Source organism: Phaenicophaeus curvirostris, chromosome 10 (assembly GCF_032191515.1).
Source record: "Phaenicophaeus curvirostris isolate KB17595 chromosome 10, BPBGC_Pcur_1.0, whole genome shotgun sequence".
Lineage (NCBI taxonomy): Eukaryota > Metazoa > Chordata > Aves > Cuculiformes > Cuculidae > Phaenicophaeus > Phaenicophaeus curvirostris.
The window spans coordinates 27,254,522-27,279,484 of NC_091401.1; the positions used below are offsets into that span (position 1 = coordinate 27,254,522).

Below are 24,963 nucleotides of genomic sequence, written 5' to 3' on the forward strand. Positions count from 1 at the left end.
TTTGGCAGAGGCTCAGCACAGCTCGGCTCTGAGGATCTGGATGGGGACGGGGTAGGGAACAGCTGCCCAGTGCCAGGCTGGGGTTCTGGGAAGCAAGGATGCCTAAGGAATCCTCTGCCTCGCAGGCATCGCAGCCCAGAGTTGTTCTTGTTTTGGGAGGGGGTGTATTTCATTTTGCCACTCCTGCCAGCCCTGGTTTCCAGCTGCTGCGAGCAAGCAGGCTGGTTCATCACTCCAAGCCTGGAGGCTCCCGGCCACAATCCGACAGGGATTTGCCAGCAGGTGAAAATCGAAAGCGAGACAAGGCTGGGAAGCAGCAAGCCTGTGCTTTCACCCCTTTCTCCTTGCATTTACAAACACAAAGTAAAAATTCAGCACAAAGCTGATTTAGATCCAACCTTTTTTGTTTGCCAGCTTCTCCGTACAACTGAGTCACCCCCAGGTACGGGGTAGGTGAGGCAGAGACAGAGTGATTCCAGCACACAAAACTACAGCCCCCCATCCTCAGAGTCAATCCCTCAGAAGGATAAAAGCTGTGAGACAAAGACCTGCCATCCTTCTAGTGAGGGGTCGCTGTGCAATCATTAGGTTTCAGAGTTAAACACCAGCAGAGAAAGGGTTTAATAATCTTCCTCAAGGAGAACAAGCAAAATCCACCCAGCACGCTCATCCAAGGTCTCAAATGATTTCCCCAGCCTCCCAGCAATCCCCGCTCCCACTTCTTCTCCCACCTCCTCCCCAGCACAAAGATGAGCTGCACCTTGACCACGCGAGGAAGCCATAAAGCAAGGCTGAGGGACAGGGCAGAGCAAGACGGATGGATTTAATAACAACCCGGAGTGTGGGCTATCACACCAGATGAATTATTCATTTTGGATTCGATAACAGCCTTCATTTGGCACTGACCCGCAGCCCTCACAGGCACGAGGTGCCAAAGAGGATGGGCAGGCACCGTGGGGCGGGCCGCGCAGCTCCGCTCCAGCCAGGTCTGATGGGCCAAACCCACACCAGCTCGGGATGGAAACAAGCAACAGGGCAGATTGATAAAGAAAATCACCCTCCCTTCACCTCCACCTCATGCCGTGGCAGTAACAAACCCCCGTCGCTCTGACTCTAAAGCATGACAGTAATCTCTCTGGGACTCGCAATATCCCCGCTGAAGACGGCGCTCTGCCTGTGCCTCTCGCGAGCAGCTAAGTGCCGATAAAAGCTGGCATTAATGAATCCCTCAGCGCCCCGAGCTCTGCTGTCAGCACGAAGCCGCGGCGGCCTACGAGCCCCACGATAGGCACAGCCTCTGTCCCTGGGGTGGGGGGGATGACAGAGCGCTGGGGCGAGCTAAACAATTCAGCCCTATTTTTTTCCTGCCACTGAGGAATTAAAGCCCATTTTCTCAGCCTTAAAATACCAGGGGATTTTTTTTCTCCTCGGTGACAATTCCCTCAGGCTTGTTAAGTGGCTCAGCTCAGGCTGACGAAGGCTTTGAGCAGATGTCAGGAGCAAGGGAGCCAGGGCACAATCCCAGCAGCATCCCTGCAAGGGGAACCAGGAAAACGTGACCCCTTCAGTAGAAAACAGGGGAGCTGGGAGAGGCTCTTGATCAGGGAGTGCAAGGATATGATGAGGGGAACGATTTTCAGCTGAAAGAGGGGAGATTGAGATGAGATCTTAGGGAGAAATGTTTTCCTGCAAGGGTGGGGAGGCCCTGGCCCAGGTTGCCCAGAGCAGGGGTGGCTGCCCCATCCCTGGAGGGGTTCAAGGCCAGGTTGGATGGGGCTTGGAGCAGCCTGGTATGGTGGGAAGTGTCCCTGCCCATGGCAGGGGTGGGACTGGATGGGCTTTGAAGTCATTTCCAACCTAAACCATTTTGTGATTCTATGAATCTAAAACCAACATATTATTGCTAAATTTTGTGATTCTATGAATCTAAAACCAACATATTATTGCTAAATCTTGTGATGTGCCACCCCTTGTCTGCTGACGTTTGGGAAAGGCAGCAGTGGACTTCCAAGGTCTCCAAGGTCCATGGCGCTACAAGGAAGACCTTGACAGTCAAAGGATGCACAGGAGCCACCAAGAAGTCAAATTTTTACTCAAACAGAGCCAATTTTCCAGCAGTCCTAATGTAAGCCCTGGCTCAGGCTTTTAGGATTGATTTAGTGGACTTCCAGGAGGGATCAGCAGGCTTATTGGTTTTGGGTTCCTTGCCGGTGTTGACACAGTGTTGACATGTGACATGGGTCCCATGCACAGTCCCAGCCTCCTGTCCATCCTCCTGATGTGAGAACTAGGAAACGCTCCCACAGGACTGGGAGAGGGGAGTTATCAGAGCTCTGCTCCAGCAACAGCATCGCATCAGCACCCAACAGCACGCACGGGATCATTAAAAAAGAATGGTCCCACCACCACACACACGCTTGGTGCCACCCAACCATCTGCTTGTTCTGCACCCATAGCACTCTTTGGCACCTCTCAGGTTCCCCAGTCGATCCATAAAGAACGTTTACACTCCCAGGATCCTGAATTGTGCCCCCAGGGAGCCCAAACGCAAAGTGTGCTCCCCTCACAAGGCAGAGCACTCGCAGGAGCTCTGCAGAGCCCACACTCGGGCAACATCAGGGGTGTGTCCTTTGGCACCAGCGCTGCCAAGGAGCGCGAGCACAGCTGGAGACAGATGCTGCAGCACCAAAACCTCAGTAAATTCCCAATGCACAGGGGTCTGCTCAGTGTATCTTTGACAGCACGGACACACCATGACCGTTCTGGGCTTTGCACAAAAAAAGGAAACAAAAAAGCCATGGAGGTGGGTCTAATGCCCACCCTGAGCAGGTCTGCTCCCACAGCTCTCGTGTCCTGCTGTCCTGCATCCTCTGCCCTGCCCCAAACTACACACGCTGGGTAGGTGTAACCCACTCCTGCCAGGAGGGTAGAAGCATTGAAGACCCCAGTCTCCTCCACACTTCCAGCCAGCAGTGAATTGAAAGGTCAACACCACCCAAACCTACAGCAGTTCTACATTATCGCTGTTTTTCTACATTTCTGGCAAAACGACATTATTTCTGAATTACAGTTTTTAGCTAAAATTAGTATTTATTTTTCCATGATGAGAAAATGTCAATTTGCCATGAAACCATGTGCGCTTTCTGTTTGTTTATTCAATAGCAGAGAAATGTCTCGCCAGAAACACTCCAGCTCGCACAGAGCCCTCCCTCTGATGGAGCATTTCAGCTCCTCACAGTAACAGACCATCTCCTAGTGGGGAAAAAAGCCACATTCAGGGTCAACAACGAAGCTCAAAGGAATCTACCACCAATGCCACTCAATGCTGCTTCCTCACAAGGTGAGGAGGAGTAGCAGACACTGAGCTCTTCTCTCTGGTGACCAGTGACAGGACCCAAGAAATGGCAGGAGATTGTGCCAGGGGAGGGTTAGGTTGGAGACAAGGAGAAGGTTCTTCACACAGAGGGTGGTGGAGCATTGGAACAGCTCCCAGGGAAGCTCCAGAGTTGCAGGGAGAGAATAAACACTGTGGTGGCCACTCCAAGGAGCATCACAGTCAAGCGTGATGCTACACACGCTGCCACCTGCACCAAAAGTGATCAAAGTCCAACCTCTTCTCTTTACCACCTTCCCCAAAACCAGCCCCGAAGCACTTTGACCCCTGCCTTTGACCTTCTCCTCCTTCCCAGCACCTTCCTGACTTGATGGTGCTCATTTTCTAGAGCTCTTTGGAAAGCGCCAATGAAACAGGGTTAGCTGCTCATGCAAAAAGCCCTCTCCTCTTTCCTCCTTTCAGGCCGTGTACAAAAACAACACCTTCATTTGAGAAATGAGAAGAAAAGGGCAGAGAGTAAAGCTAATAGAGAAAAAAATAACCCTCCAGTGGTACTTGGGAAATATTCATCAGAACGGCGAGAGAAGACGAGAAGCGGTGAGCGTGATTTCCATATTTCTAAACCTGTGCCGCGGAGGATCCAGCAGGCAGCAGCTCACCGACAGCGCGGCCGGGGGAACCCAAATAACCAGCAGAAAAATACCAATTAATGCCGGGAATCAGAGCAGCTTCGCTGCAGTCAGGCCTGACAGCGGCTGCCCAGCTCCCACAGCCCTGCTACGGAAATAACGAGGCAGATGAAAGCGGCTCAGCTGGTGAGCGCTGGCCTGCATGGCTCTTTGAAGGCAGCAGATCACAGAGGTGGCTTCAAGCGGGCTCACGGCGGCAGCTGCACTGGCATCTGCATCCTCACCACGCTGCTCGCCAAGCCTGGCCACTGATGAGAGCACACCAAGAAGCCACAGGTTGACCACAGCCCCCAAAGCTCTGCCTGGTCCCTGAAGCAAAACTGCTCCAGGGCGGTTGAATAGCGTAGAGCTGATTTCACAACAGACACTGCCCAGAACAGCTTGTGTGGGGAGAAACATTTCATTAAGCAAAGCCGAAGAACAATAAAAGTGCTTTGCTTCTCAGAGCCAACCTTACCTTTGCAGGCCACATTGTTCTCCGGCTCATAACCAGCCTTGCACGTACAGCGGCCGATAGGGACCATCCACTCCCCATCCCCGTTGCAGTACAGTTTGATGGGCACATCCACCTCCTCGGCATTGGGGATGCAGGTGCCACGGGCAGTCACTAGAGAGGTGCTCTCCGCTCCCGTCATCGTCTCTGGGAAGATTGCGAAGTTCTGCACCACGCTGGGGCACTTCTTGAAGAAGACCCTGACGGACAGCAGAGACATACAGGCCCCGTAGTCCTGGAAAGCCAAGTAAAAGCCATTGCGGGTCAGAGGCCCGAAACTTCTCACTTCTGTGTTCACCTTCATCAACCTGCCACCGAAGTCCACCTGGGAGAAGCTCTCGTCAGCAGCAATGGTGTCCACTTTGAGGTAGGGTGCCTCTGTCCAGAAGGCGGACTTCTTGGTGGCAATAACAGAGTCTGTCTCGTAGTAGTAGAGGTTGAAGGTCTCCTTGCAGGAGCCAGGGACGTTGGGGAGGCTGCTGCAGTCCCGCACAGTGAAGCGCATCTCGGTGTAGATGCGGTGAGCTCCACGTCGATTGATGAACGTGGTAAGGAGCCAGTTGTTCTGGTTGGGCTCGAAGACATTGCACACCTGGTACGTACGGATGGTGTTGAGGTTTTCGTCGTAGCCACTGACTTCTTCCCACTAGAGAAAGGAGAAAGGGAGAAAGGATGAGAGGGAGGCAGAGGGACCAGCGGTGATCTGTGAGCCACGGCCACTCACCCTGCATAGGGCAGGGCTCAAGGAGAATTCCCAAAGCCCCAAAGGGGAGTAGGAACATAGCTGCAGACACACGATGTGATGCACATGCAGAAACACCACCTTGGACAGAACCCTCTTGCCCCTGCACGCCCCTCCCCATCACTCCCAGCTGATGGTAGAACACCTTTTCCACACAGGCAAGCACCTCAGCTGCCCTGAGAAGACGTAAAAGCAGGAAGAAAGATGGTCCAGGCACCTGGAGGCCAGAGGGAAAGCAGCACACAAGGCTACGGCTTCATTAGAGCCCAAGCCAGCACGTGGGCTGGAGAGCAAGTCTGACCTCTGGCTCTCAGCACAATGGGATCATTTCCTCCGGCAAAGAAAACCAACTAAATAAAACATTACGGCTGCGGGGAGAGAGAATATAGATTTGCAATTCGATTTATAGAAGGGCATTAATATAATCCAGGCTACAATTTCAATTACGGGACAGCGGCAAACTGTGAATGGTCTATGATGGCATTAGAGCCCTACAGACAGATTTACAGCCTCATAATCCATTCATTTTAACTAATCCATGTTTACAGTCTCCTCGTAACAGCGTTATTCATATGGCAATCTTTAAGCAGCACTCTGAATATCATGCATAATTTGCAGGAGTGATGCTATAGCAGCGCTCACGCGTGTCTGTGCTTACACAGGGAGAAGACAGCAGACGGGTGATGCCAGTCTGCCCTCCACACTGAATCTTCCTGAAGATCTGATGCACCACAACCAGCCTTGCAGCCATATAGATTTTGGTCTCTTCCATTTTCCATCAAACCACCACATTCCTCACCTGCTCCCCAAGCTTCCCCCTAGTAAAACTACAGCCCCGATGCAAAAAAAAGCAGGGTTTTATGTTGTTTTCAAAGCAGGGTCCTCTACACACTGCCAACAAGCACAGCAGAACACAGCTCCCAGGTCCACCTGCTTGGCTCTGCTAGGCTTCAGTAAAGCTCACAGCTCAAGGCTGCGGGTTGTTGTAAAGTAATGTTTACCAAACCAGCAATAAAACCTCATGCACCCTACCAAGCACTCTCTCTTCTCAAGCCATGCTGCGATAGTGCTTCAAAAACCCATCTCGACCCTGGGTAAGGAGAGGATTCAATGCTCTTTCATCTCCAGACCCTTTTTCATTCAAGAAAGCCACAAGGTCCTCCCCAGCTGAGGAACTGGTATTGTTTTCCATTCCCACACAGGCTTCGCATTACAGTCCTGCCATCCAAAGCCATCTCTCCCAGCACTCTCTTGCTGGTGTAATCCTCCTCTCCACTCTGCCTGCAGGCTCTGCACCCTGGCTGCGGGCACAGGAGGGGACCTGGCTCCTTATCCTGTTACTCCTGGTGCCCATCAGGGAGCCACTCTTTCACCAGCTCCTTCCACCGAGCATCCCCTGTGCCTTGCTGCTTTCTTTTGGATGTGCTGCAAACAGATCTCAACACTCAGAGCCAAAACCTGCCAGTGGATCCTGCCGCACCTCAGGCACCCAGCACACAGGGCTGCCCACAGCTGGGAATTACATGAAACACCAATGGAAAACCCTCAGGAGGACTTGGGGCTGGATCCTGGCATTTCCTCACAGGAAAACATTTCTTCCTAAGATCTCATCTCAATCTCCCCTCTTTTAACTCAAAACCATTCCCCTCATGCTGTCCCTGCCCTCCCTGATCCAGAGCCCCTCCCCAGATTTCACGGAGCCCCTTTCAGCACCAGAAGATGCTCTAAGGTCTCCCCAGAGCCTTCTCTTCTCCAGGCTGAACAACCCCAGCTCTCTCTGCCTGGCCTCATACAGCAGATGCTCCATTCCTCGGATCACCCCCGTGGCCTCCTCTGCACTCACTCCAACAGCTCCATCTCAACTGATCATGCCCGCTGCAAGTGCGGTTCAGCTTGGGGACAGTGTTCAGCCTCATGGCTCCTGAAGACCTAGCCAAGGCAGTCACACCCTAACACAGACGCAGGTTGGTGTCCTCTCCCCTTTGGTGCCATGTCCCGGAGGCCCCAGCGCTGGAGCCTGCTGCTGTACCCATCCCTGCCCGACCGCCTGCAGGTCCCACCGTGATGCCCATCAATCAACTCGCATGCCCCCTCACCACTCCTCACTCCCCCCAGCTCCGTCTCCCACTTTCTCTGCCAGGGGAATGTGAGTCAGGTTATTCTATGCTTCTATTCCTCAAAGGCTCATGTTAGATAAAAAAGATGTTTTAAGTGCCTCAGGGTGTTTTGTTCCTCATTACTTCATAAAAGTGACATTAATAGCCAGGGAAGAGCAGTGCCGAGTGCAATTACGGATGATGTTCCAGGTATGAAAACTGTTTTGAGCCTGTTAATGTTTCCTAATTACAAGCCTTTTGGCACAGGGCGAGGGAAGGTGCGAGCAGGGGGGAAGGAGAGCAGTGGTAGGGCTGGGCCCTTCACCTGGTTGAAGAGAGCACAGGGATGGAGAAAAGCTCCGTCTCCACCAAGACCTTGGGACTGGCTCAGAGAAGGGATGCTCAGCCCTGGTCCGGCCACACAGCTCGGAACAGTGATGCCCTGGCCGACGAGGTCCCACTGTGACTTCCCCAGCTCCCCACCAGCATGAACCCTACGAAATCGCATAAGAATCACCTTACCCCTGAAGGAGGGTTGGCAGTCCAGCCCAGCTCGGCCGTCGCCGTCCTTGTGTCCATCAAAGTTTCTGAGGAAACACAAGAGAAGGAAGTTTTCAGTACAGTCACGAGCTCAGAGCCACAGGAAAACACTCAGTTGCTTTCCCAGAGAGTGCATCTGACCCTGGGAGCTGCTTAAAAACAAAGCAGCCAGTGCCTCAACCCATCTAACGAACTGAGGGCAGCTTCACCCCAGAGCAAATGGTGCAGGACAAGGCTCTTTGCCAAGAGCCACAGCCCAAACCCAGCCCACGCTGCCACCTCTCCCCCTCCCAAGCCCAGAAACGGAGAATAGCATCACCAACTAAAAGAAACTAAGAAGGTTGCTGCATTTTTGGAGTCATTACACGCATGTACAAACCCCTGTCTGAACCAGAGCAGCGAGGTTGCATCAGCCCCTGGAAGCAGCAAGGGACTGGAGGAAGGTCCCCCAACACGGGCATTGCTCACGCTCTTGTCCAGCCACCCCCAACCCACTCGCTCGCAGTTCTCCTTCGCGCCGCAGCACTGGATGTCCCGCTACATCAGCCCGCCGCCCCGAGCCATCGCTGCACACAGCTAGTATTTGTTAGAGTGCTTCTAAATACACAAATGAAAATCCCACTGTTGAGAGGTTTTCCTCGGCTGGGGGCCTCTCGACGGAGGCTTCAGTGCAAAATCTGTAAAAGCTGTAACGCAGCTGACATTTCCCTACTTTTATTCTTCAAAGAATAAACCAAAACACAACAAGAATAGCGAGAGCAACAACGTACAGAAACAGATGGGGAAAACCCGCCAGGTTGTATTTATTTGTTTGCAGCAAGCAGACATGCAGATTAATTTTAATTCCTGCATCTCGACCAAACAGGAGGAGGAGGAGTAGCGGCCCCACCAGCAGCTGGCAGAGCGGAGCATCCTCTCCCTCCCTGGGCCCAGGTACTCACGGCTGCTCCACAGTGCCAGGAAAACGGGTGCAACCAGGGAAAGAAAGGTAAGGAAACAAAACCAGCCCAGGACTATGAACTGCCGCTTTTAATCTCTCTGTGCCTGCTCCAGAAACAAGATTCCTATTAATCTTCCCAGCCCTCCCTTTGTGGCTGCCCCGGGATGGGACGCCAGAGGAGCGTGACCAGGAACTCCCTGCCCTGCTGCGAGCGATAAACATTTCCTGCTTCCAAAATCCAGAACTCTGGCTCCCAGAGGTGAGCAGGGCCACAGAGGGAGGGAGAGCAAGGCAACATCTGCAGAAATGGGAGTCAAAAGGTGCTTTGGAGCTTGCTGGGCTTCTGCATCCCTGCAGGGTCCCGGGATGCTGCTGTGACAATGCTGGGGGTGCTCCAAAGCCCGCTGCACCAGTGCTTCGCTTGGTACTTTGCACAGTGCCAGCCCGTTCTGCTTGCAGGGCCCTCACAGGGGAGATGGTTTGCAGTCCATGCAAGGAAGGGAAAGCGTGATGGTCTTCACGCTATCGCAGAATGTCACTGCCCGCAGCTTCAGGCCCTTTCTGCTTGCCTGAAGCCAGCACGAAATGATGCACCCCATTTCATTCCATCCCAGCTGCCACTTTGCCCTGGACACTGCCGGGGGCTCATGCTCCGGGCCTTCAAGTTCCTCCTACCACCACCACAAAGCCTCCCCTTCCCTCAGAAACAGCCCCATGCCTCATTAAGTGATCATTAATGCTGGCTGTGGTCATTAATCCTCTCTGCAATCATTAATCATCCCTATAGCCCTTCAAAAAAGCAGGTAGATGAGCCCATGCATAACTCGATAGGAAGGTGGAAGCAAAATCAGCCACGCAAACTTCTCCCAGTGTCCCCTTCCAGTGGGGCTACAAAAGGAGGGATGCTCCGAGAGCCCCCCAAATCCTTGGTGTTCCTCCCTGCAGCCTGCGAGGCCTCCTCATGCCACACAGAGGAAACCGAGGCAGTGGGTGACCCGGGGAGCGTGGCCAGGCTGGGACCCAGACCTGGCTCGCTCACCCTCTGCACTAAAGAGGGGCCCGCTCGGTGACAGGAAAGGCACCACTTGCAGGGGTTTATTCAGAACGGATTTTCATTCCATCATCTCCCTTCCTGTTCCACGCAATCAGAGCTTCCTTCCCCAGTGTTTTTCTCCAGAGGGGCGATGACAGAGGAATGTACTTTTGATAAAGCACGACCATGGCGCAGGATGGGAGCACGCAAGGATGAGATCTGCTTTGAGATGGCATCCACCAGGATCCCTCCTGGTAGCTCTTTCCGAAAACCCTCACCCTTCCTCCATTCTGTCCAAAGGCCCCATGTTTTGGAAAGAAAGCAGGAATGCACAGCGACACATGCCTCCCAGAGAGAAGATTTCAAAATAACTAAATAAATAGAGAAATAAATTAATAAATTGAAAAGAACCACAGAGAAGCTTCTACGTCAGTGGTTTTCTGAGTCACAGAATCGTAGAATGGTTTGGGTTGGAAATTACTTCAAAGCCCATCCAGTCCCACCCCTGCCACGGGCAGGGACACCTCCCACTGGATCAGGGGCTCCAAGCCCCATCCAGCCTGGCCTTGAACCCCTCCAGGGATGGGGCAGCCACCCCTGCTCTGGGCAACCTGGGTCAGGGCCTCCCTGCCCTCACAGCAAAACATTTCTCCCTAAGATCTCATTTCAATTTCCCCTCTTGCAGCTGAAATCCGTTATTCCTTGTCCCATCACCCGTGTCCCATCCACCTGCAGCATCCAGTGCCCGCACCCCCCGTGCCACTCGCTGGGCCCAGTGTCCAGCGGGCAAGACGCTGCCCTCTCCTTGCTCAAGGTACTGCTCCTCCAACACCTCCTTCCATGCCTGACCACCTGCTTGCGGTCACGACGGACGCCTGCAGGATGCTCTGCCTGGGAACGAGATCAACATACTTGCTTGGAGGAGTCTTTGGGACCTGAGCCTCCATCGAATGCAGCTGACCAGGCTGTAATGGCCAAAGCCCTCGTTAGGGAGAAGATGAGCTCTGCTACGGTGAGCTGAGCTCTCTTAGAGTGAAGAATCTTCAGCTGTATACAGTAGATTTTCTTTAATGGACACATTACTTTAAACTAAGCCTTCACCATCTGTTCCAGTCCCTAATTATCAATACAAAAACAAACGTCTACTCACAATTACACTCGTAACGAATAAAGATGCCAGCAATTAGAATGCACCAGCATCCTCGCTGCAGAGCAGTGCATCCATCTGTGATGGCACTCGCACAATCCAGGCCATTCCAGGATCCCTGCATCCTCCTGGGCCAAAGGGTGTGAGATGCAGCCAGAGCAGACGCCTGCAGGGGAATCAGCTGCATCTCGGGGCAGGGAGGGGTGGGCTGCCACCATCCAGGGACCAGGGGAAAATAAACTATTGGGGCGAGAGTGACCAGAGCAACGTAGGGTCCACCACAGGGGCCTTCATTTTACACCAGGTGATGCTGTCATGCCAACCACCCCTCCCAAAAGGATTTAAGCATACTCCAGAAAAATATTTCTATTACACAAAACAGTGGAACCGATTTCCTGAAATAGTATTTCCTCCTTAGTCTCGGGGAGACCTTAGAGCAGCTTCCAGTGCTGAAAGGAGCTCTGGGAAAGTTGGGGAGGGGCTCTGGATCAAGGAGTTCAGGGACAGGACACGGGGAATGGCTTTCAGCTGAAAAGAGGGGAGATTGAGATGAGATCTTAGCAAGAAATGTTCTGCTGTGAGGGTGGGGAGGCCCTGGCCCAGGTTGCCCAGAGCAGTGGTGGCTGCCCCATCCCTGGAAGGGGTCAAGGACAGGCTGGATGGGGCTTGGAGCCCCTGATCCAGTGGGAGGTGTCCCTGCCCATGGCAGGAGGTGGGACTGGATGATCTTTAAGATCCCTTCTAACCCAAACCATTCTATGTTGCTACGAAATCCCCAGCCTGAAATCCTTATTTCAGATGTTCCCAGCATGGAGGGCTGATCATGCCATGAGGAGGTGTTACCTCTCCCTGGCAGGATCAGGGTCTGGTTACAGGCAGAGAGAGACGAAGGGAAGTTGGCCATCCCAACTTGATTGCATTTTGACATTATCATTGGAACGAAAGAGATAAGATAACAAATTTTCTGCTCAAGAGGCCACAAAGAAACTTCTACAAGTGCTGCACTCCTCAACAGATGCTTCACGGATACGATCCCTCTCCTAAGGCAAGAAGCAGCAGCTCTCACTCCTGCAAGAAGATAACAGTGGGAAGCAGCCTAAGGCACTCAAAAGCAAATGCTTGGGCATATGTGAGGAGACACAGGCACGTCTAAGATGACCAAGAATAAAAAGATAGAAATTAAGCAAAATCAGGAAAGAGGAGGCTTGATAACAACAGATGGGTAGAGGGAGATTTGGAAAGGATGCCAGCTGCTGGAAACAAGCCCCCCGAGATGCGTGGGGAGTGGAGAGGTGCACAGCGATAGCTGAGCCTTTGGAGGGAGAGGGGAGATGCGAGGGCAGCCGTCAAGTGTGAGGCAGGGCGTGTGTGGCCATGCTGGGCCCAGCTCCAGGGTTGGGAGGGGCAGAGGATGCTCCACAGGTGGGATCTTCGGAGACTCATCCCAGTGCACCCTTGCAGAGCAAGCACCGATGGGGTCTGCACATTCCCCGGGCAGTCCCAGCCCCATAGCGTGACTTTCTGAAGGGGAACAACAGCCGGACTTTGTTCCATAAGCAAAGCACTGTATTTTCTCCTCAATTTCATGTGAATAAAGGCCAAAAGCTTTTTTTCCTACCCCTTTCTTCTCTCCCAAGAGCTTCAGCAAAATCAGCCCAAGGCAAGCGCACAGCTTGGGAAGCTTCTGTCCAAGTTTGGTGACATTACCAGCGACAGGGAACAATAGAGAAACAGAGCCAAGACGCTTTATTACAAAGACTAGTGCTCAGTAACATTAACTGCTCTGATGCCGCGAGCTCTGCCTTCCCGCAGCTGTCACGACTCCAAGCTGAGCCCAGATTGCATCGTGGCTTCCATCACCACTACCTTTGCGCTCGTGGTTTGCACCAAGCCTCTCAATGCCAACGGACAGAAAGTCCCAAGGGGGAATTGTCTGAATTTAATTCTCGCTGTTCCCTGTAGATGAAGGGGTTCAAGCACACACCCGGAGGTTGCCCAAGTCATTCCAGCTTGTTCCCCAGGCTTCTGACCCCAGTGTCCCATGGATGAAGTCTAGGTTTGCCTCTGCAAGGTTTCAATATCCCCTGCACTTTGGAATCAGCTGGGAACAAGCAGGACCACCAGACCCAGGCAGCTCTGCCTCCGTGACCGAGGCGGCGAGCGGCCGGGTGCACATCCCACGCAAAAAGTCTCTTCTGCAGGACTCCCCGCGTCACTCCCACTCCTAATTGGGAGGGAACGCCGCTGCTCACCCCTCGTGCTGTGAAGGGCTGGCAGCCGCACGGCGTGAGCACCGTGACACCTCCCAGGCGGTTTAATTACGGCGCTGGAGAGGCGGGCAGGGTAAGAGCAGGATCAGCCTCTCCCCTTTGATAAGTGCTGCTCTTCTTCACAGTTTCCTGAGAGCATCGGCTTCCCAAAGAGCTGCTTACAGTATCTGTACACATCCAATCAAAAATATTACAGCAACAACTAATTATGTCCCATCATTCCCATGGCTCTCTGCCTTTAATGGTGCATTTTGCTGCTACAGAATGACAGCAAAACCGCACTGGAAGTGCATAACAAGCTCTCCCCATCAATCTCCCACAGGTTCGTTATGAAGGATTACCCACCAAATAACAATCCCATGGAGAAGGGAGAGGATGCACTAAACAAAACAAGGCAACATGAAGCATTCTCCGCCTGTATTTTAAAGGCAACCGCCGATGCTTTGGGGTCTGCAAGAACCTCTCGGGGGAGAGGAGCAGCTGTGCCTGCTCTGCAAAGACATCTCGGCCGTGACACCACCAGCCACAACCATCAGCCATCAGGAAGAGATCTGTGGTGGCCAAAAACCCCTTTGCTTTTGGTCGGAAAGGGAAAGAATTTATATATATCAGCCAGGACATGCCTGCTGTGTCAATTTGTGACGGGATGCATTAAGCTGCAGCCACACAGCAGAGCCCTGGACCTCCTCTGGGATCTCCCGTCAATGGCATGGATTTCAGCGCGCGATGAAGATGCATCGCAGCAGGGCAGGTGATAACTTAATGAAGCTCAGATTTGGGGGTGTTTGCTCAGCAACTATATAACAACTTTATCAATAAAGCGCTGCCTGCTGTGACGGCGGGATGAAACGCTCTAATTACCAGCAGCAAATGCTCTCCATATCAGGATAGAGTAAATTGAAACACGCTGGTTGATGTTCCTAAAGCACCCATAAAATACCTGCCTAAATTTTTGCAAGCGCCTGTGCACACACACACGGAAGGCACATCAGGCAAGAGGAAAGCACAGAAAAAAGCTCCTCCACCAAGCCCCACACCTGAAAAAGTTCAGGAGGCAACGCAAAGCATGGGCTACAAGGACCAAGTCCCATTTAGCCACAGTGACCCCTCCCTGCAGACCACGCAGAGGAGACCCAGAGTCAGCATCACCCCTTGGTTTTCACGCTCAACCCAGCGTGGCTACGCGGTGTCAGACGAGCTCAGCCAAAGCCATACAACCCATTTATCATAATCCTATCTAGGAGAGCTACAGTAAATCAAAGAGACAAGCTGCCTGCAAATAAATTACAGGGGGGGAGCACAAGGGGGAGAGGAATAGAGAGGAAAAGGGAGAACTGCAGAGGGGGAGATAAGAGAGAGGGAAGGAAACAACAGAGAATTACCAAAGAAAGCACGCGTCACGGGGGAAAAACACAAAGAGGACCAAATCAAATACAGAGATAAGAGAAGATAGGGCTTTCAATACCTTTTGTTTTCCAAATCATAAACCTATTTTAACAAATTTGGGAACAAGTTTTAATCCACCGAGCTCAAAACAGACATAAGAGGCAACGGGAAAACCTCAGGACAGCACATTACTGATAACCCAATATTTTCCAAATACAAGGAGCACATCTGCTTCTGTAATGACAAGGTCAGTCACCGATTTCACGCTCCCCATAACTAAACACAGGCCACAGGTGTACAAGAGACCTTAGAGCAGCTTCCAGCACTGAAATGGGCTTCAGGAAAGCTGCGGAGGGGATTTCAGGGAGTGTGCGGACAGGACGAAGGGGAACGCTTTTCAGCTGAAAGATGGGAGATTGAGATGAGATCTTAGGAAGAAATGTTTTGCTGTGAGGGTGGGGAGGCCCTGGAGCAGGTTGCCCAGAGCAGAGGTGGCTGCCCCATCCCTGAAGGGGTTCAAGGCCAGGTTGGATGGGGTTTTTAAGCAACCAGATCCAGTTGGAAGTGTCCCTGTCCATGGCAGGCAATGGAACTGGACAACCTTCATGGTCCCTTCCAACCCAAACTGTTCTATGATTCTACGAAAATCTACATGTAATGCACAGATCATTGTCCATGCAGAACTATTTACAGATGGGCACAGATGTGTTCAGCAACTCAAAGTCTAGCAGCACTAAGGGCTGAGAGAGGACTTTAATGAATGCTCTCGCCCTTCTAGACAGACACAGCCATCCCAAGAGCCCAGCTCTTTCACCACACTGTTCCCAGAGGAGCGATCCAGGGCTGTAAGATGACAAGACTATTTTTCAGGAGAACATTTTCCAGAACAATGTCACTATGCATTTAAATCGTCATCTTTGCTTTCTCGAGGCTGGGTTGCCAGCAAATATCACCGAACACCACAGCCTGCCCTGAAAATCACCATATGTCATGCTTGGCAGATCCGTCCTCCAGATGATATGGAACAGGAGGTCAGCCACCCAGAGATGGGCAGGGGCTTTCCCAAAACTCTACCTTCTGAAAAGCTTGCAAGGCTGCCCAGGAGAAGTAGCACCCTCCAACTTGAGATTCAGCCAAGTGGTGTGAGATTTGACTTGAATGAGGGACTGCTTAGATTAGAGGACTATCATCTGCTCTTCGCCATCCATTGCCATCACCTCCCAGGAGAACACGCAAAAGCAGATGAAGGCTGAAGGTGAGGAGCCTCAGAATACTCCATCCTTTGTCATGCAGTTGGGTGGCTTCAGCACAAGCCGGGGACAGCAGTCGCACCCACTGGACTCCTTGGGTGGAGACCAGTTGGCTTGGAAAACCATCTCACCAGCCAAGGGAACGAGGAGGATCCAGTGCCCCAATCCATCCTCCCATGTCACAGCAGGAGCACAGCACCTTAAGGTACGGCAGGGGTATCGATAACTTCTCGCTACCTTTCTGTAGCTCACATCTTGGTCAACAGCCACGTACCAGTGCTGGCTGCACAGTGTGTGCTCCAGCCACGCTGGCTGGAAGCAACTGAGCTCACACAAGAACAGGACATTCTGCCAGGAGGTCTTCTCTTGGGAAGATCTCACCACGCTGTGAGAAAGAAAGGAAAATTGCAGGGGGGATGGGAGGCAGGGAGGATAGGAGCAGGGTTTGAGATTTCCCACACAATGGCCACTGAAGTCTAATGACTTCAGTGTCTAATGAAGTCATTGTGTCTAATGACTTCAGTGGAACTGGGATTCCCTCAGATATTACACCCTCTAAATGCAGAATTAGTTGACTGAGAAGGGGGTTGGAGCCCCTGATCCAGCGGGAGGTGTCCCTGTCCATGGCAGGGGCTGGAACTGGATGGGCTTTGGAGACCCTTCTGACCCAAACCATTCCATGATTCTACAAATACAAGTGGTAGGATAAATTAAAAGGACATACAGTCTTCACACCTGGATGCAGAGGACATTTGCCTGTGGTTCTGCAGTGGGGTCTCTCCCGCAGCGTGCTCATGCTTGTCTCAGAGCTGCACCACACTTGGCTATCAAGCCAACTGCCAGGGCCACCAGTGCAGAGACAGCACTTGAGCAGGGGCAATGAGCTTTGAACCAACACACCAGACCTGCGCCCGCCTTTCCCCGTGGCTCTCCTTCCCCGCTGGATTTATTTTGCTGTATTCCAGGACTGCACCGCCTATGAGAAAAGCTCTACAAATCAAAACATTTACCCTGCATTTCCCTACACGGCATCACTTCTTTAGAGATTCAGGATGAGTCACCGCCTTGGACTATGTTCTACAGGAAAGCTTCGATCTCGCTACAAAAACACACATCTCATAGAGCCCTAAATCTCAAACACCAGCCGTTCTGTCAAAGAGCCCTCACCACGCAAGAGGCACCTGGCATCGTCCAGCTCCTGTTTACTATATCTGATTTTAAAATGTCAAAGGGATTCTGCAGGAGCTATGAACATGACAGACTGCTCAGGCAGTGAGCAAGCATCGCTGGAGGGCTCGGGATTAGCGAATGGCATCCCTTTGCCCATGCACACCGCCTCCCAGCACAGCAAAGTGCTTGGTGAACCCTCCAGACATCAGAATTTGAGGAAAAAGCCTCCCTTTTCATGCCAACAACCCTCTGCAGCTGCTGACAGCCAACACCAGATTGCTCGGTCAAGCCAGAAACCGAATCCCTCCACCAGATTAGAGACTTGCAAAGAAAAACCCTGCTCAAGCAGTACTGAGCACAGAGCGAGCTGGCCAGCACGGACCCACAGCAGAACAACCACTGTCAGGCTGATCCTATATCTCTCAGTGCTGCATCTGACATCTAATTAAGCCTTCAGGGAGGCTGCCCAACTCTTTTCACGTGTGAAAAAGAAAAGAATGGCATTGCTGGTCTGAGGATGCATCCCAAAGAGCCCCTGCTTGAGCACTGGGGTGTGTGGGGAGAAGGCAGGGGAGCAAGAGCGGAAGCACACAGGGATGCTCTGGCTGCCACTGGAGACAAGGAGCTTAGCCACGGCCATCGAGCAGAGCCATTGAGGGGAGGAGGTGGAAATATTGAACCTCAAATGGGAGAAGCTGTAAAAGTTCGTCAGCAAACGGCTCCCTGCACCGCCTCCCCAACGGCGCCGGCCGCTGTGCCGAGCATCGTCGCTGCAGTTTTTGCACCATATGGAATCAGCTTGTGAGTGCAAACGAGGCAAAGAGAAGCACAGGGAAAAAAAAAATCTGTGCCAGCACGGGGGTGCCGGCAGCTTGGGAAGCCTCTGTCAGGATGGGGGAGGCTCTGCCCACATCCCCTGTGGATGCCGTGGCAGCTCTCCTCGCCGTAAGGCTGTGCACGCAGGAACAGGGGACAGGGGATGCGGCAGAGCCAACGGGGCCCTCAAAGGGCACAGCACTCCATGAGCAGCTTCCACTGGCCCCACAGCCAAACATCACTTCCCAAACTGCTCTGCAAACCCATCCCTTGTCTCTCCCAGCTTTGCCCGGGACTTATCTTTTCTTTCTTTTCTTTCTCTACTTTCAGGGATCTGCACTCTAGGACAAGAGAAGGAAATCAAACGCTGCTTGAAGTTGACCTTAAATTGCCAAGTGTTGCTCAGGACCATGCTGACGCCAAGCTTTTCCTGCAAGCTGCAGCGGGCAGTTGAGCTGCTGAGTGGCCACCACTCCCACCAGCCCTGGGAGGCAAGGAAGAGGCGGAGGACGAGGAGAATGCTGGCAGGAGATGCCGTTTGGCAGCCGGCCTGCCCAGCACAGTCCTGCCTCCAGCCCTGGTGCCTGCGCGGGTGCAAGCTGGGAAAAGGCTCTAGCATGAGGACAACCATCTGTGCACCGGGAGCCGCGCCAAGGCAGGTTTGGGGGATTATTCCTCCCCCCCCATCAGGACAGTCTCCTTCCCAAGTGCATGGGTAGAACTGACTGAACATGCAGGTGCTGCCTCACCAAAAACCCTCAGCATGGAGAGGCAGGGAGGTAAGCGCAGAGAAACCCACCAGAGCCATCTTCAGCAGCTGGCTAGGCCCCCAGGAGACGTCTACGCTCTGCCATGGGCAAAGGATGGTCCCAGCATGACCAGCAGGGCTCCATTTCATGCGACGCCAGCTCTGCTCATTCTTAAAGCGGTGCCAGTCGATGATAAAGTTCCCCCTAGGCTCATCTCCATACCCACCTCTTCTCCTGATGACGCCGACCTATCCTCCCTGATTGTGGTTCCCCGACTGAAATAAATCACTTTAAGTGCACGTTGTGCTCTGGGTCTCATTACTGTTCATCATCATCTGCACAACGGAGCTGTCACATCTGCACAAACTCTGTCACCAGGGCGACACAGGAACAATTTGGGAGGGCAGGCAGGTGGGGAGAAAGCACCCCCAGCTTGACAGGGTCCTGGGAGCTCCCCAGCCCCTCTCTTCCACAGCTTTCAGATAACGGGCTCACACCTTCTGCCCCACACTCCCCTCCTGGCACAAAAGCATGGGAGAATAAAACCAAGCAGGTAGAACACACATGCAAGATGGGATCGTTGGATGCAAGCACCCAGAAGACAGCACGAACAATGGCAGATGCACTCTGATGGCCAAGAGGGGTTTTCCTTCAGAAAGAACATCCCTGCAGGGAAGCCTCCTCCAGAAGGGGTGGCAGAAACTCACTCGCCTCCGTGAATTTAAAGCAAAAATACCTAAGGGAGGGAAGGAGGAAGTACCAGGCATGGGGTCAGCAAGACGGTCACCAAACCTTCTCCAGCCACACATCCTAGGCTCCTCAGTGCAGAGGGGCACTTACAACTCCACAAGGCTACTCCAGATTAATCCAGAACAGAAGATTGCAGTTGCGCTACAAACAGTAAATTAAAAGCTCTGTGCCAAAACCCCATGAGGACCCTTCAGGCGACAATGACACAAAGGCACTGTGTGCCTGTCACGTCCTTTCGAAAGCCAAACACTCAGAAAGCGAGAAAGGGAGCAATTATGGCATCCACTAATCTTGTAATGTCCACAAAGACTTGTAAAGTCCAGAAAGACAGGGTGAGGAGGGAATGCAAGTGCCACTACCTTCCAGATGGCCAGCAGCCCCATGAGGGGCTGGACCTGCCTTCAACAGCCAACCCATCCAGCAAGGAAGGAACTGCTCACCCATCACCACGTGGCTGATGCCTGCATCCCTGCGCATCAGCACGGCTCCCTAGGAAAAGGAGCTCCTTCCCAACGCAGTATCTGGGAGGGTGCAAAGGCATGGGCTTCCCATCAAGGACACCCTTGAGCATGGCCAAGGAAAAGATATGCTGCTCACATGCCTTCCATAAGGTCAACACTTGCGATGGGATGGGTGAGATAGAGACACGAGCACAACTTCACAGGAAAACATCTCTCTGTGTCCCAGAGACCATGGCAGGAGGAGGAGACCCCAAAGAGATGCAAGAGGAGAAGGGGGAGGAGGAGGCCCCAGGAGATGCACATGTAGCAGGACAACCATCACTGTTGGTAAAGTCACCCCAGGCGGTCCCACAGGCTTTGTCCAGCCCTCCCAGCATCCCACCCCTTCTGAAAACCCAGCCAGCTCTGCTGCAGCCCAGTGCAGGACCCCACACACCCCCGCGTTGCCCAGGGCACTTGCACACGTGTTCGCACACGCCGGCACGGAGCAGGGGGGAGGCTGCGCTGCAGAAATAACACAGGCACACAAACAAAGGAGCACAAGCCATTAATCTGGGTGAACTGGAGGAAATGAAATCATTATGTCTGCAGCTACAACATCCCAAAGAACAAATTTCCTGCCTGGATAATAAATGGATTCTTTTGTTTCACGTTGGCCCCAACCACGTGACTGTCTTGGCCTATTCCTCATCCAAAACATCTTGCTGTATAAATACCCAGACGGGCTCGAATTTCAGCTGCTAAAAATATGTTTTAATTATAATAATATATAATAATAATAACAACCAAAAAAATTCCAGATCTGCAGGCTCCCTTTGCCTCCCGAACAACCTGTGAAGGATTTCCAGCATGCAGAAGAACAAACAATAAGTCCAAAAGTTGTCAACTACAGCTGAGCAGCACAAATGCAATCATTGAAAGCAAGACCAAGGCATCTGAGCAGCAGCACTGGGTCAATGCTCACAATAAATGATACAATCATGGAATGGTTTGGGTTGGAAGGAACCTCAAAGCCCATCCAATCTGGCCTTGAACAGCCCCAGGGATGGGGCAGCCACCACTGCTCTGGGCAACCTGTTCCCTGCAAAAGAGAAACAGTGGGTGCATGAGAATTTTATGCAGAGATGCCAAAAAAGATATCTCTCAGCAGCAGGATGGGGACCAAAGCCAGGCAGGCACATTGACGACTGCTCCTGACCTCCAAACTTTGAGGCTGTGCAGGTTTTCTTCTGAGCCAGATTTTCTTCTGGTGACTTTAAAGGGGCTCCAGGAAAGCTGGGAAGGGACTCCTGATCAGGGAGCGTAGGGACAGAACGATGTGGAATGGGTTTAGTCTGGAAGAAGGGAGATTGTGATGAGATCTCAGAAAGAAACGTGAGGCCCCGGCCGAGGTTGCCCAGCACTGAACAAAGTCACCTTGAAAAGGCCAACATTTTTCACAGAATTTGTTTCACTCCAAAAATACTATCAGAAAATACTACAGGGGAATAACAAAAGCAACTCCATCACCCAGAGCCAAAACTGCTCCTCTTCAACATCAAACACAAGAAGAAAACACCCGGCTTGGAGCACCACGTAAGCAGCTCATCTCCCCTTGTGGGTCATCTTTAATTTCAATTATACTTTGAATGCTGGGGAAAGCATCCAAGCAGAGTTTCTGCCTCGTTTCAATGCCTCCTCGTTCCTGTTGCTTCAAGGAAGGGGAAAAAAAAGAGTCCCTGGAAACTAAATATTTACAGACCACGAACGCTAATCCCAGCAAATCAAGGGTGGGAAGCCTATTTAAAAAAACACCCTTAATTACTTTCCCATTTTAAAGGGAATAATCCAGCAACGAGCTGGGACGCCTTGCTTAAGTAATTACTTCTTTCTCAAAGAGGAATAATCTGTCAGTGCGGGCACAGACAGGACAGGGGCCGGACAAGCCATTTTTATCTGCTTTCCTGACAGCCAGGCACACGGAGGGCAGGCAGGCAGTCATTAAATGCCACCCTCGGAAGCCACCTACGGGATGACATCCACCACAGGGGGGACAGCGAAGGCAGCTTTGGCGCAAGGGATTGCACCTTCTGGCTGCAAAAATGGGAACAGAGCCCTGGACACCTCAGATGTCCATCAGTCGCCTCACAACGATGTCTGGGCAGCACCCACACCCCACCCAGCCGTGTCCCTGCTCGTGGCACACAGAGGGTCATCAGTGCAACACGCTGAGCTGTGGGGAGCATCGGTCAGTCCCTTTTTGCTGACGTATGAACAAAACTTAGAATCACGGACTGTGTTGGGCTGGAAGGCACCATGAAGGTTGCCCAGTTCCACCCCTGCCATGGACAGGGACACCTCCCACTGGTTCAGGTTGTTCCAAGCTCCATCCAGCCTGGCCTTGAACCCCTCCAGGGATGGGGCAGCCACCCCTGCTCTGGGCAGCCTGGGCCAGGACCTCCTTATTGGAAAACATTTCTTCCTGATATCTGGTCCAAATCTCTCCTCTTTTAGTTTAAAACCATCACCCCTTGTCCTGTTGCTACAGACCGGCTAAAAAGTTTGTCCCCATCTTTCTCATCCACCCCCTTTAAGTAAAGAAAGGCTGCAACAAGGTCTCCTCAGAGCCTGGTCTTCTTCAGCCCAAAGTAGTCCATCTCTCAGCCTCTCTTCTCACTATGTTATCAGACAGTAAGGTGGTTTCAGCTGGAAATAATAATCCCAACCAGGGAACCTTCTCAAGGATTTCCAAGGTCTCCGCCCAGCAAAGCAAAAAGGAGCTATTTGCTAATTAGCAACAGCCGCTGAGCTGCTCAAGGGCTGAAGTCTGTGGGATAGGTGAGAGTTTGATTATAAGACTCGCCCGGCAGATCATTTAGAAAGATAAAACGGCGCCCGCTCTGCCGCAGCCAGCTATTAAAAGTGGGGAATGTTATTTCAGGTAATAAAGAGCAAGACCTGAGGACCAGCCTGGGAATTCAAATTTACAACTTGTATCAAATTCATACGCTGTAAAACTTCACCTAGTTTATAAGTTTCTTGCCAACTTCATAAAACATGTTTTATTATTATTGTTTTCTGACTCTCCTGCCTTAATAAAATTCCTCTCCCAGCCTGTGTGGGTGTTGCATTATAAACATTTGCACTTTGATTCATTCAGGACTGAAGAAAGCTTTCAAGGTAACCTATTAGGAATACTTTAAATGTTTCAAAGACATCCCAGCTTCCCCCGAACGTTGCAATGCTTTAAAGAAATAAATAAAAACGTGGCTTGCCATGAGCCACCTCCAAAAATCTGCTGGACTGGGAACTCAAGAGATGGCGTTTGGGAGCGACTGAGTCGCGCGTGAGCCCAACGGGTGAGAAATCTCCGGGGCTACGGGGCAGAGGGTACGGGAGGCACCCTCCTGTCGCTCCCCGAGCCCCTGCCACAGCGAGCACAGGGAAGCCACCCCATTTCTCACACAGTAAGGACTGGACGATGCGAAAGCAGGAGTTGTCCCAGCCCCATCAGCCCCGACGAGCACAGCCCAGCCCCAGCACACAAAGACCGAGTCGGAGGTTGCTCTAAGCAGCATCTTTCTCAAAGCAGCCCGTTTTCTGCATCCTCGGCCAAAGCCCATTGAAGTTAATGAGCATCTTTTTATAGCCTTCGGCAGGCTTTTGAGCCAGCCTCACGGCGCAGCAGCCTCCCCGTGTGCGCGGTGGTGCCAGCCGTTTCAGCAATAACCCACGCACAGCACAAGGAGGGATAATTAAAGCCAATTTTTAGAACGATACCGAATACACTGGCTCACAACCACACAGCTCCCGCCAGCCCGCATCCACCTCCTTCTCCGCAAGGTCAGCTTCAGTATGCCTGGACCTGGGGGGCATCCGCAGCCAACGGACAGAGCTCAGAGGGGCCCTACGCAAGCTGGGACCAAAGGAAAAGGAATTCTTTTAGTTCATAGAATCATGGAACGGTTTCGGTTGGAAGAGACCTCAAAGCCCATCCAGTCCCATCCCTGCCATGGGCAGGGACACCTCCCACTGGATCAGGGGCTCCAAGCCCCATCCAACCTGGCCTTGAACCCCTCCAGGGATGGGGCAGCCACCCCTGCTCTGGGCAACCTGGGCCAGGGCCTCCCCACCCTCACAGGAAAGCATTTCTCCCTAAGATCTCATCTCAATCTCCCCTCTTTCAGCTCAAAACCGTTCCCCTCATCCTCTCCCTGCACTCCCTGATCCAGAGCTCCTCCTCAGCTTTCCTGGAGCCCCTTTCAGCACCAGAAGATGCTCTAAGGTCTCCCTGCAGCCTTCTCTTCTCCAGGCTGAACAAACCCTCTCAGCCTGTCCTTGTACAGGAGGTGCTCCAGCCCTCAGATCATCTTTGTGGCCCTGAGGAGTTTCTCCAGTTCATCGAGTAAATTTCCCTGCAGTGATGCACGTGGCTCCAGGAGCTGCACATTACTCTCCAGGAAATGCTGCACAGAGTTGATCCATCTAAACTTTATTACATCAGAAATTACCACTTTACAGCTTCCTATCTGGTCCCACTGACACCGTTATGTGACCTCACGATGCTTCTGCCAAGAGTCTGACAAGCTCAAATGACTTAGTCCCCCACCAGCAATTTCATCTCAAGGGGAAGAGCATTCACAGGAAAGTCCACGTGTTGGGCTTGTTCAGCCTGGAGAAGAAAAGGCTCCCCAGGAGACCCTGAGGTGTTCCAGGCCAGGTTGGATGGGGCTTTGAACACCCTGATACAGTGGAAGGTGTCCCTGCCTATGGCAGGAGGGTGGAATTGGATGAGCTTTGAGGTCCCTTCCAACCAAAACCATTCTGTGACTCAGGAAACCCCTGAAGTGGAAGTTTTTCTGTGGGGATCACCCACACGCATGAAGCTTCTAAACAGCTTCAGCCCAACCCCACAGGCTGGGGATCAGCTCTGTGCGCCTGGGGCTCACTTGAAGCCAGGTTGTGTACAGAGTTTCCAGCAGCTGATGAAGGATGCAGAGACCCAACATCACTGCTTTAAAAATAACTACGGCAGAAGCACGGATGGAACCAGCTACGTGGGGATGGCTTCACTGTGCTGCTACGCACCACAGCAAACAGCATCTGTGGAGCAACTTC

At 52.3% G+C, this 24,963-nt stretch overlaps 1 protein-coding gene across 2 annotated transcripts in view; it reads right to left on the bottom strand.

The window, feature by feature from the left end:
• Nucleotides 1-24,963, bottom strand: part of EPHB1 (EPH receptor B1) — a 75,063-nt gene that overhangs the window by 42,422 nt on the left and 7,678 nt on the right. For both annotated transcript variants that reach the window (XR_011338081.1, XM_069864713.1), the window contains exons 2-3: nt 7,877-7,941; nt 4,481-5,162 (exon numbers count right to left, since the gene is read on the bottom strand). Coding sequence is in view for 1 of the 2 variants with exons in the window: in XM_069864713.1 (XP_069720814.1) it covers nt 4,481-5,162; nt 7,877-7,941 (747 nt within the window). In the remaining variant the exon portion in view is untranslated. The remainder of the gene's footprint in view (nt 1-4,480; nt 5,163-7,876; nt 7,942-24,963) is intronic.